General features: G+C 41.0%; 1 protein-coding gene across 1 annotated transcript in view; it reads right to left on the reverse strand.

The window, feature by feature from the left end:
- Window positions 1-13153, reverse strand: part of suclg2 (succinate-CoA ligase GDP-forming subunit beta) — an 88890-nt gene that overhangs the window by 33933 nt on the left and 41804 nt on the right. The window contains exons 3-8 of the mRNA XM_072382679.1: window positions 11976-12075; window positions 10840-10930; window positions 9112-9264; window positions 6931-7020; window positions 5192-5288; window positions 636-797 (exon numbers count right to left, since the gene is read on the reverse strand). Coding sequence (XP_072238780.1) covers window positions 636-797; window positions 5192-5288; window positions 6931-7020; window positions 9112-9264; window positions 10840-10930; window positions 11976-12075 — 693 coding nt within the window. The remainder of the gene's footprint in view (window positions 1-635; window positions 798-5191; window positions 5289-6930; window positions 7021-9111; window positions 9265-10839; window positions 10931-11975; window positions 12076-13153) is intronic.

The raw sequence follows: 13153 nt of genomic DNA on the forward strand, positions 1-13153 counted from the left end.
CCGACTGAGGACTCAATAAAAGGGAAATTTGCTTTAACAGCTGTCACTTTGGTGTCTTATGGAGCTCTCAAGGAAGCTGCAGGGTCTTAAAAGCTGTTGTGACTCTAAGAGAGTGGAAGCTGTGGATGCGGGATGAGGCGCGAGCATGTGCTTGGAGGGGGAGTGGTGCTAACAGACATCTAATGTGTTTATGAGGCTACAGGGTAAAGAACGAGAGCACCTGTTAGTGCTGCCGTACACTGTAAAAGCTTTGATTTATGACAAGAGAGGGGGGCTTTAATGAGAATGCTAACAATCTGGCTCGCTGGAGACTTTCTGGGCGGATTATAGCTAATTAGAACACATTGGTTATGGCAGTATTCATTCTGGAGTCTTCAGACAGCTGCTTGTAACGTGCACTGGAGGAGTGCCCGTGCTGCCTTCACTCTAAGTTTTAACGGCGTCCAAGCTTTTCACTTATGTGACTTAAGAGACACATCGTGGCCTTATGTCAGGAGGGGTTTACTTATGAGGAAGAATTCATTTATTGGTTGGTGTGTGTGTGTGTGTGTGTGTGTGTGTGTGTGTGTGTGTGTGTGTGTGTGTGTGTGTGTGTGCAGGTGAATGAGTTCTGTTACAAGGCTTTGTTTTTATACCAAAGCAGGCTATGTTTCCGTCCAGTCCAATATATTTGAGGTCCCACTTGGCTGCCTCCATCTCTGTGGGGTCGCTCTCAGCCATGTCATCCATGGCAAACACGGCTTTCTGACGGAACTCAGCGTTGTCATCAAAATTGATCTTAGCATCAAAGCAAACCACTGGGATAAGGATGCGGACAAAAGGAGAGAGGTGGAAGACAACATAAGAAACAACACACAAGATGGAAACAGGGATAAGGCAGAGGTCTTTAAATATCTATAAAAACCATCATGGTAAATACTGTCACAAGCTAAGTTCACCCTCTGTTAATGCAAGGTTTTCCATATCAGAAGATAAAAACTAATTGATCTGGTTCTTATGAGGTCTTGCAATTCGCTAGGGTTAACAGGGTTAACAACAACACATGACATATTTCACAAAGTCATTACTTACTGATGAAAAACTAAGCCAAAATACAGAAGTAGTAAGAAAGAGGGGATTTCTACTTCCATAGGAATTAAGAGGGTATCTGGGAAGGGTTATGAGGCCATTTCCAAACAATTCGGACTCCATCTATCTACAGAGAGAAAAAATATTCAAAAGTGGAAAACATTTAAGCCAGCTGTCAATCTTCCCCAGAGTTCACCCCAAAGTCAGACCTTACAATGCTGAGAGAATCTGCAAGAAAAGACCAGGAGCTACATCTCAGACTCAACACAACGCATCCAGCGTGGTAATTGTTACAGCTCACAACAGTGATATTAGATGAAGACTCAACAAGAACGGCTGGTTTGAACGGAGAAAACCACTAAAAAGAGCATGGCAGCACAGCTAAAGTTTGTAAAGATACATCTGAACTAACAACAAGACTTCTGGAGCAATGTCCTATGGACATACAAGACCAAAGTGGAGATGTCTGATCACAATGTAAAGTGCAATGTTTAGTGAAAACCAAACCGAGCAAGTGGGTACAAATGCCTCATCCCACCTGTCAACACACAGAGGTGGAGGGGTTACGATTTGGGCTTATTCTACAGTACCAGCACCAGAGCATCTTGCAGTCATTGAGTCGACCGTGAACTCCTTTGTATATCAAAGCATTCCGTGTCGAATGTGAGGTCACGTGTCCAAGAGCTGTGTGGTCATGTAACGGGACTGAATCCAAAAAAACCTACAACCGAATGACTGGAAAAGACAAGAATCGAGTTTTTTGCAATAGTCCAGTTAAGGGTTCAGACCCTGAACCCATTAAAATGCTGTAACAGGACCTGAAGAGCTGTGAACTGTGCATTAACAAATTCCCAGAAAGCCCAATGAACTGAAGCAACATTGTAAAGAAAGTGGGTCAAAATCCCTCCACAACAATGTGAGCCGTTGATAACACCTTGGAGAAAATGACTGCTCCTCGTTATTGCTGCGAAAGGTGACTCAATAAGCTACTGAATCATGGAATGTACTCAGTTTTTTTTTGTTTTTTAACACAAAAATTTAACTTAGTTTTCACTCAATAAATGGTGACACTGTGCAATAGGTTGTGTGTTGTTGTTCATCTGAATATGCATTCACCTAATATCAACACAGAGTTAGAACCACATTTTTGTTTTCCCGTTTTGTCCTGATACGTTAAACCTTAGAACTGGATTGAAAGAGGATGTATGTCTGCTTTCACATGACTGCAACTGTTTTAAAGGCGAAAAACATTTTTTTAATGAACTCTTCTAATGAATGCGACGGTATAGTTAAAAAAAAGCAAAGTCAGGCGTAACAATTCATACATAAACACATTACATGTGGCAGGCAAACTACTGAGAATGCTAAGAAGTCTCCTTCAGGTAAACAAGGTTTACCACAGCACAGCTCCCTTCGCTCTTTGTGCTGACACATCCATTATTGCAGTGTACCAACAAAATGAATTCAGCTATTACCAAAAAAGAAAAGAAAGAACGCCCCCCTTGAGAAATTCTCGTTTCTGATACATGTATGTGGAATGCCTGCTTGAAAATAGCTGTGCTCCCTGGTGAAATGTGAACAAATCGAGCCATTGAATGAGCTGAGATTCATGTGTAGCCCGCTTCCAAAGCTCGCTTGGATCACAGCCTTCTTGTTGATAGAAAAAGAACATCATACCTCCAAAAAAATCCAGCTTTTGAAAGGAGTCATTTTCCTCATTAATATTCATAAGAAATCATGGAATAATAAACACATCTTGTCAATGTTTGATAAAGCACACTTTGAACAAGAAACTTTATTTTTTTAGGCGACTACATAACATCAAAGAGGCCATGTATCTTTAGCGCGATGTAATACGTCTCAGCAGGACGCATCACAGTCGATATGCGCTCAGCGCCGCAGACGAGATGATCGCCCTCATTTCTTCAGGAGAGGAAAAAAAAACGGTTCAGCAAAAGTTCAACAAAAGCAGCATAGCAAGAGACGGAGTTATGCTTTCTGACAATGCATAATGTCTTTGTCATCGTGAATGATGAGCAAACGCAACGTTAACCTCAACACGTGTCATGTTGAGCAGATTCGAAGTGCTAAGAGAATTAATGAAATTCAAGCATATATTTGTTCTTTCACCAGGGAACCCAGGTATACACAGGAAATACAGCAAAACATGCACAGAAAACCTACTGAAACTGAAACTTGAGCATCCACTGGGTAAATGATTTTGAAACGGATGCACTGGCTTTGCTCATGAGAGATCCGTACAGCAATGCAAACTTTTACTGGGCACAAACGTTTGACTTTGAACTTCAAGGTAAATAATTGAGCTGAAATGTGTTGCTGCACTTCAAGAAAATCTCTGTAGATGCTAGATAACAAACACTCTTTAGAGGACAACACAACACAAATCCATGGACCTTTTTCTAAACAAGTCATTAGGGACGGTTTTCACTGGAGAAGCAGCATGCCTGGAAATGCTTTTGTTGTGGTACGACAGACAGACTGTCCCTTGTTGATAAAGCCAACATTTAAGCACAGCTTTTTTCATATAGACTTAAAAACAGTGATGAGCTGCATTGGGTCTAAACTCGCAATTTCCACAAGTACAAACAGTTGTCTAACAACCGTGACTTCATTTATTGCTCTGCTCCACAATAAATTAAGTTTGTCAGCACCGACGCTGTCTGGATTACAGCCAATGATGATTCTTCATATCAGGAGGAAAATCAACAATATTGCAGTGTGGTGCACTGGGGACAACCTGCAACAGAACATCCACAAACCCACAAAGCTGACTGTTTATATCAGAGTACATCTCCTCCCTGGGAAGCTCAGAAATGACTGTACGTCCAAAGGAAACACAAGAAGGTTAAACGTCTGCGCCAAAGACTTGGTGAACTTCAGTAGTGTAGCATCCTAACTGGAAACATTATAAACTGATACGTGATGTGCTCACTCCATGGCCCGGAAGGATCTGCACCTGGAGATGAAAACTGACCAGAACACCACCGACTAAGAATAAGTGTTATCAGTAAGATGAGGTTCCAGAAAAAACCCACAGCACCCCATTCAGCCTGTTCAACCTCCTGCCATGTCGGACAGATTCTGGTGTCATACCAGCAGGCGCAGCAGCAGTTTCTTTCCTCAGACTGTGAAAAGACTGAATTCACTAAAAGAATTTTGGTTTTCTAATTTGACAATAATTTTTTTTGCAAATAGCAATAAAGTGACTATTGGCCATTAAACCACTGGTTGAATTGCTATCGTAACATGACTCTTGAATTACCAGCGAATCTATGCAGCTTCTGATTATTTCAGCTTGATCTCAATGGACTGAACATGTATTAGACTGCACTTCGAAGAAGACAGACCTTTTTAGCTTTTAATTTGTCATCATCTCCCTTTGATGCATTCAAAGGCACCACATTTCTTAGAAAGTGCTTCTTCAGTTCTCAGTGATCTGAGGAAATTCTAAATATAACAATGGATTTTAAGAATAAGAACTAGACATTTTCTGACTCTCGGATACTGCTTTTTTAGCCTGGCTTTGGAATAAAAATGGACATTTTTTTGCTCAAGATCAGACAAAGATGTACACTAAATTCTTGGCATTTCAGAAACTTGCAAACTCATTCGATACATATTTATTCTACTAGAAATAAACTTTGGACAGCGCATCCCTGATTTGTTATTCTTAGCAGAGTGAGGGGTACATTAGGGAGTTAGTCGATGCGGCTGCCGTAATTTGTAACTCCTCATTACTTTTGGATGACAGAATTTATGCCTTAAGTTAATCATCTTCAAAAAAGAGACATCGACGAACATCAACATGCTGCGAGTATGAATAGCTCATCTCCCCAAAGCCATTTAGATTTTGATCCAGACAAAGTCATGCTGAAAAGAGGCTGATGCGAGTGTGCTGCAATTACAGAAAACAGCACATTTTCTAACGCATGCAGTCCTGAGGAGATAATGTGCCTGCATCTCACAGTCGGTGTTTAATAGGTGGCTGCATCTTCAAACAGAAAGGAATAAGATATTGAAATATTCAACATGAAAACGCACACGATGGAGGCCACACACACACACACAAGCAAAGACAAGCATTTTCTATGAAAGACGGTACCTTGTCCTTCGGGAGTCTCTCCGAGAGGATTGACTTCGACTTGAGTGGCGTCGACTTTCAGGAACAGATCATAGAGCCTCTTAATCTGATCTGCTGCCTGCAAGGTCCACAGACGACAGTAATTACCTGAGGTTCTGACTCTGAGCACCAGACCCGCCAGGGCCACTCAGCCTCCTTCACAAGCTACATGAAAAAAGGCATAGCACCTTCAACACCCCGCTGTCTGAGCTGGTTTTGCATGAATGCGTTTATCTGTGTATGCCAGAGTAAATTTCATTTAGTGCTTTCACCAGCACTGAGACACACATCAGCACACTTCTATCCAATATAGTATAAATCTTTTTCTTTTCCCTGGGATTGCTCTTCTTTTTTTTTTTTTTTTTAAATCCCAACATAGCAGTTGTAATATGCCACAGCACTTAAGTAATCACAGTAAATCAACACCACAGCCTGAATCGTAAAAGGGATTTTAGTTCATATCTACATTGCTTTAATTGTTCAAAGGTAACAATAAAACAGCTTGGATTCATACACACCACTGAAACAGTGCTGGCATGCAGACACAAACTTTTGCCTTTCCCCTAATGAATCCCATTTTGTGTCTCTTGGAGGCACAGCTCATATCATATATGTATATGTATATTATGAATTCAGGTAACTTAATTTGTTGGCCTGTCTGAGAGGTTTTTTGGAACTTGCAGAACAGTTTAAACTTGAATTTACCCTCCTTTTCACCATGGGTTCAACAGTTCTGTTTTAGGCCTCTATTCCTATATTCTATATTTTGTTGGGTAAAGTCCCCTCTGTTCTGAGTATTGTTATTGTTAGAAAAATATTTGCTTGGTTTTCTGGATTTTAATCATCTGCTTCATAGTCATCCTTTATCACTATTAAGTGTGATTAGAGTAGTTAATTGGTTTAAAGCTGGAATCCTAATATCTTCAAACTACTTAGTCAAAACAGAAAAGGTGTTTCAGACCAGCTTTAATTCTGTCTGTAGCACACAGCCTGGTAGCTGACTCACAGCAACAGGGAGAGATGATTCTAACAAGACAGGCACCTAAGCAATCCTTTTTCATTTCTCCCCTTGCCTGTTTAAAATCAATGACCTTTCAACATCTTGCAAATTAAATGACACAAACAACGGAATGCAACCAAAGCTAGCATGCAATTTAACTCAAGTTTGTTTTCACGAAGGGAAACTTATTTTTTGACTGATTTATACGTTTTCCATGTGCTCGAGCTAATCTGATTCCTCACGCCGAGGTGCCTGTGGAAAAGAAAACAAATTAGTGATCTGATGCCAAGAGTCAAAGAGGCCTTTGAAATCAACTCATCCATGCACAGATACCCGTTTGGACTGGGAAACCCGGGGTGCTCCAGTGCTGTGCTTCCACAGTCTTATTTTATAAGCAAATGATGCCTGAACGTAATTTGGAAAACTTGTTTTCTGTCCTAAAAATTTGCTTCTTACTGCATGAAGTCAAATAGTGGTGCCATTAGTGATGTCAGCTCCCTGAGCCTGTTACTGTGCCGTGCCGTGCATCACTGCCAGCTACAACAACGGACCACCTGCCAAGCGAGCCTTGTGTAATGACACTTTACAACTGCTTCTGGAAAACTAATAACAGCCAAAGTATGGTCCGTTTGTAAATGGGCATGCATCTGTCTGTCTATGTGCATGTGGCATCGTGCGCCTCCTCTTTGCATTTGGACTATAATGTCAGGGAGCCTATTACCTGTCTTTGCAGAGGTCCTTTGAAACCCAAATTAGTTGCCATGCGAAGTGCCTGGTCATCTCGCACCCCTTCGAATATGTCTATGACTTCCTGTAAGAGTAGCAGTGAAAGCGAAGGAGAAAGGATGACAAATGTGAGTAAATGCAGTGACCAGAAAATGGAGGCTGAAGTGGTAGGCTTACACCATAAAACTGCAGCATGACTCAAAAGTAAGTGAAACTGGCACAGGGACTTCTGACCGTCAGACGCTGGTTATGTTTGACTTTCAGACAGAAAGAGGCTCCTTTATAACCATTGTGAAGGATGTCAAAACATGGTTTCTGTCATAGTAATTGCTTCATATCACCTCAGTGTGTCTTCAATTGTTCATTTTTCTGATCAGTTTTCTTTAAGAAGTAAGTTCATGCTATAAAAAGCTATGTGGCATCACGACTGACAGCTGACTGAACGTTGTCAGATACTTTTGAGCATTCCACATTTTTGTCGTGGCTCAGATTAATCTTAAATAATCGATGTTTGTCTCGGTGTAAACACAATTCTGAGTTTCAGTGATTGGTTAAAAACTAAAGACTTAATAATCACAAAAGTATTCAGAGCGTTTCTTACAACTCGGAACTGAGCTCTGGTGAAAGGTCAAAGGTCACTGCTGTATGAAAAGGACCGATTATGGATGGAAGATAGAAGTAACTAACAGAGGAAAAAAAAGAAGAAACACTTCTGCAGCAAACTGCTAATCAGGCCTTTATAAAAGAGTGAAAACCTAAATGAAAAAAACTTTCATAGAGTGCTAAAATCCTCTTGCTTGAAGCAAAGGTTTTTATTTTCAAAAGAGAAACATCTTAATCACACCACCAAGAAAACAGAAGGGGAGAACTCTACGAAAGCCCCAAAATGATCCAACTTGATCCTGGTCCTGAATAAGCGAGGCGTGTGTCTGGTTTCAGTTTCAAACAAGCTTTCAAACAGTTTTGTGGCTGTTTTTATGGCTTGTTAAAAAGAGAAGGTAAAGGAATTTGGTAAAGGACTTGCGCTCCACCTCCTCTCGGCACAAGCCGTCAGTCAGGTGTAGGAGGTTTACACCTCAACTTTTCACTGTCCAAATACAGTGAAAAGTTGGGCGTAGTTTTGGATGAGGAAGGTAATCAAACACACAAGATGTGCTTATAAAGAGTGTCGGCCTGCGAAATCTCAAAGATGATTTTAAATGTACGGGAACGCCTCTCACCGCTCTGCCAGATTTAAAGTAATGCTGTAATAAAAGAACATTTGCAACCAGCTATGAGGGGATTTCCTTGGTAGCAGTGAAATAAATAGCCGACTAGCCTTGCTACCGAGGCAGAAAGCATGGCTAATTAAGTAGCTAATAGCAGTGAGTTACTCTTCTCACTTTAGGTGACAGAGAGAATTGTAGAGAAGTGCTGATTGTTTAGGATGTTAGCAGTTTTCACTCACTGTACGAGGGCGTGTGTGTGTGTGTGTGTGTGTGTGTGCGTGCGAAGTTAACACACTTGTGCTCTATCACTCTCCTCTTACGTGTATGTGTGTATCAACAATGACGTAACAATAAAAATCTGATGTTTTAAACCTCCTTACCATAAATCTGTGACATCTATGTCTAAGGTTATCCTACTGTTAGAAACTTATACCGGCCCATGCCTACTGTAAACCGATGCTTGTGTAGGCTGAACGCTACCAAGACGAGGGGGAGAAACAAGTGCATTTTTATCTAAATGGAGAATTTCAGTCTTTGCTGTAATGCATTTGCATGGCACTCTTTTCCTGTGCTGTTGTAGTGTGGAGAGAAAAAGATTAATCTTTTCTTTGTTTCTTTGTTTGTTCATATTAAGCTCCAACGTGTTGCAGTACATGTGCTCAGAGTCTGATGTGCATATGTAGGCAGGACCACAAATGGAACTGGATACAAACACAGCACTGCTTCCATCTGTAGAGCTTATTGAAAACTTGGCAGAATTTGCAGCCAAATCTAAAAAAAAAAAAAAAAAAAAAAAAAGAAACTGAACTCCAAATAAGCTCTTTAAGAAATGATGGTGAGAAGTTTTGGGGTTTTTTCTACTTCATATTAAAGACACCTATTTCAAGTTATTCAAAAATATTCCATCAGTAAATCTTCTGTTAATCATTTAATATTTTAGTGACGAGTAGGAGCTAGAAATCATTTACCTTAAAGATGAGTTCTGGGGTGCTGGCAGCCACTTCCTCAATATCCATTCCACCCTGGGGGCTTCCCACCATGACGGGACCATTACAGGAGCGGTCCATTAGGATGGCAAAATAAGTCTCTCTGCTTATGTCCAGGGCCTCAGCAACCATCACCTTGACATGACATAGAAGGAAAAACAAGGGCGGAATGGTAGAAGACAGTTCTGAGACCGGCCGGACTTAATGGTCAGAGATACGATGATTAAAATCTCTTGTTTATAGACAAAAAAAAGAATGTAATTTTCAAATAAAATTCTCCTTGTATTTAGCAAGCCTGTACATCATAAAATTTCAAATTTCCAATTAAAATCTGAAGAACAGAAAAGACTGAAAACACACAAGGAAATAAGCAGATTCCACAAGCTGACTGAAACTATGCAGAATGGAAAAGGAAACCTCACATGTAGTGAAAAGAAGAAACAAATGGAAAGAAGCAGTGTGCTCAGAGGGCAAAAAGGAAGAAAAACAGGTGACGGGAGTCTAACAGTTCTGTGGTAGTTAAGGGGCAACAGGTTTGTTTGAGCATGCACAGCCCTACAGCTCAGCTTCCATCCACTGCCCAGCGAACGAGGATGGACAGCTGTCACTATCCTCCATGTTAAAAGACAGCGCCCGTATTTTCTTGTCCAAATGTTGTTTTCTCCAGTCACTCAAACATTCTTTTAAGTTCCCTTTCATCTGCTTTCAGCTTGTTTTTCTCCAGCTTAACGTTTTCTCCCCACTACCCTTAAGCGCAGTTTAGTCTCCTCCAGTCGTGTTCTTCATCTTCCACACTCACCGTCTCATCTTACCCCGTCTTCTCTTGTCATGGCAGCAAACCCGTTCACATGCTGGCTATTCTCTGCGGTGCTACCGGCACCGAGGGTGGTTATGAGCTTCGTGGAGTGTGCAAAACTATAAAACTCCGGCATCGTTTGGATCAGTATACACTGACATCGTTATCGATCAGTCGGGTCAGTTAATAGCTGCTCTTCTCAGGTCTAATTTCTACAACATATGGAAATTTTCTTGATAAGACCGTTACTGTATCGATGTCCAGTTGAAAGGAAAGTCTCTTCTCTCTCAACTAAAGTTTTACCCACATAATTTTGCTGCTCGTTTGCCCGTCCCATCTGCATTTTAGGCATAGCGTTAATTGTAAGCTTGTTTGAATGACTTTCGCTATTGCTGAGACTCACTTAATTATAACTAACTCTGCAGCAGGAACGTGGGCAGGAGTTGGATAGAGGTGGGGGGTAGCAAGGGGTAAACAGATGAAGAAAGGTGAAGAAGAGGAGCCACACACAAGCCACAGACTGAGACGCCTTTCATCACCTGGAAACGTCTGTTTCGAGGAGGAGGTACAGCATGCAGCATGCGAGCGGAGAAAATAATAGTCCTGCTTGTTAGTGTCACATAGAAACAGTTGTTTACCAAGCACTTTAAATTCACGCTGGGCCTGGCTCAATTTATGCAATGAGCCATGACACCAGCCAGCGCAAACACACAGTTAACAACAGCGGACAGCTACTATTCGAATGCAGCATAAAAACAAGAAGCCATAAGCCAGACTGCCGTCACAGACATTCATTTTACAAAACAGCATTGCTGGACTCGCAGTGCCTCGAAATGAGGTCAGAAAAAGAAGAAACAAAGCACCATCAAAACATGAGGAAAGAGGAAAGTAGATTTCCTTTTTCTCCGGCTCACCATTTTAACTTTCACTCCATCTTTAGGCGTCTGCTTGGTAGTCAGGTTAAAACCGAGCATCTTATTAGCTAGCTCGCCAACCACAGCGGGGCTAAAAGGGGAGAAGTTAAATGTCAACTTTGGGATTTATTTTCAGTTCAAAAAGCCACAAAAAAAAAAAAAACCTTCCACTTACAAAACTGATGGTATGACAAGCAGGTAGATCTACGGATGAGTAAGTACTTTATCTCTTCTCAATAGCTTTGTTTATCAGCCTCACCCCTTTATGAGTATTACTGTAACATATTCTGACAACAAGCAGTCTTTGGAGACCCTTTGATACACATCACTGTGAATGAACCTCTACCTACAGTATTCTCTGTAACGGAGTTACTTCTGTAAGCCTCTTCTGGTTTTGTAAGAGAATACAAATGAAGCTGGGGGTTGCACTCATCCTTTGATAGATGAGAGGGAGGTGAACTGTGCACTCATGTCGCTGTCTGGGGACGATGAACTTCACTGTATCTCACTTTGAAAAAGTTTCCGACCGTTCCAAACCCAGAGGTAAGGTGATGCGCATGCATGTCTGCGACAGTTCTCGTGAATCCCCGGGTTTTTTTGCCTTTAAAGCCGCAGTAAATGGAAAGCACATTTACTAAAGAGGCCGTGCTTTCTCAGTACATGGAAACCTGGTGTAGGAAAGTGGGGTGTCTAAGAAAAAAAAAAGAGCTCTTTAAAGCGGTTGTTTAGCCTTTTGAAAACTTCAAAGGTTTTTGAAGCAAGCCCTCATTGAAGGAATGCATCCACCACAGTTTGAAACAAAATTAGCCTCAGCAGTAGCACAAAACAATCAACCTGAGAGCGAAAGAAAGAAAAGAAACAGTAAGTGGTGCACAGTGTAACGGTTAACCTTTAAATCCCCTTTAAAACATTTAATTAGGAGGAGCGGCACAAAAATGAGAAGGAGGGAGGTAGTGGAAGGAGGTAAAAAAACATTTATTTGCTGCAGAAGAAACTCCAACTGTGCCTTTGTGCTTAGGGAGCGTCTTCAGAGAGCACTTTGAGCCTCCTCGCCGTAAAAGCCGCTGTCACTGGGGAAAATATCTTGAATCTATCCTCCCACGGTATTTTTGAAACGCACATAGGGGAACACTTACTCCTTAGTTAAGTGCACTCCACCTTTAAGGCCACTGTCAAACACACCCTTGCCTCTGCCACCGGCCAGAATCTGAGCTTTCAGCACGATCTCTTTGGCATCTGAAAAACATAAGAGAGAAAGCAAATCAAGGCATAGAAGAAAGTCAGGGAAAGTTAGGCAGAACACTTACAGTAAGAAATAGGCTCAGAACCTCAAATGCCCCCATGAGTCTGACACTTATTTGTCCATGTGATTGAAGGCAGAAATAAAGAGGAAAACAAAGGGGAGAGTATAATGTAAAAAAAGAATATGTCTGAATATATAAAGTTTACACTCCACTGCAGACCAAGCACAGTTCTTATGAATACAAACACTGTAACACAGGGTTTGCTTTATCTAAAGTACTGTCCAAAAAATCTTGATCTACCCCTCAATCTTTGAAGTGGTCTGGAGGTCTTTCAAAGTTTGTCTTTGGACATCGGCTGCTTTTAAAAAAAAAAATCTCAATCCTAGTCAAGTCCTTGTGTTTTTCTGTTTTTTTAAGGCACTTAAAGACAGCTAACTCAAAGAGGGACCAGTGATGAGTTCACACATAGACAATTTAACAAAGAACCAGCTTCAAACCATATCTTTATGCACTTTGTTACTGGCATCGTGTAGCAAAGACACACTTGCACACTGTACCCATTTCTTTAGTTCAAAAAATGACAAAGATAACACAGTTTGACAGGCATGAAATAGTATTTTCCAGGCATATCTCTGCATGTTGTGCAGTGTGTCCTTAAAAATTACGTAAAAAAAACTGGACAAGTGGAAAAAGAAATGGCAGGGCATTCTTAAGAAAGGGAAAAATGGATGAAAAGGCTGAGCTATGCCAAATGTCACAAGAAATGGACTGAAAATCAGTGGCAGCAGGTCTAATGGAGAGATGAATCCTCCCCAGAGCCCCGACCTCAACATTATTGAAGCAGTGGGAACATCTTAACAGAGAACAGAACAAAAGCCAGACAATATCCAAAATAGAGCTTTGGAAATTCCTCCAAGAAGCCTGGAGAACTATTCCTGAAAAGTATTTAAAGAAATGACAACAAAGCTCATTTAAGGCTGTGCTGAAAAATAAAGGTGGTCATACCAAATGTTGTCTTTCAAGCTCCTTAGAATTGTGCAAACTATATTTCTGCCTTATACACTTTATTT

Source organism: Leuresthes tenuis, unplaced genomic scaffold, assembly GCF_036924035.1.
Source record: "Leuresthes tenuis unplaced genomic scaffold, fLeuTen1.0.hap1 SCAF_3, whole genome shotgun sequence".
Lineage (NCBI taxonomy): Eukaryota > Metazoa > Chordata > Actinopteri > Atheriniformes > Atherinopsidae > Leuresthes > Leuresthes tenuis.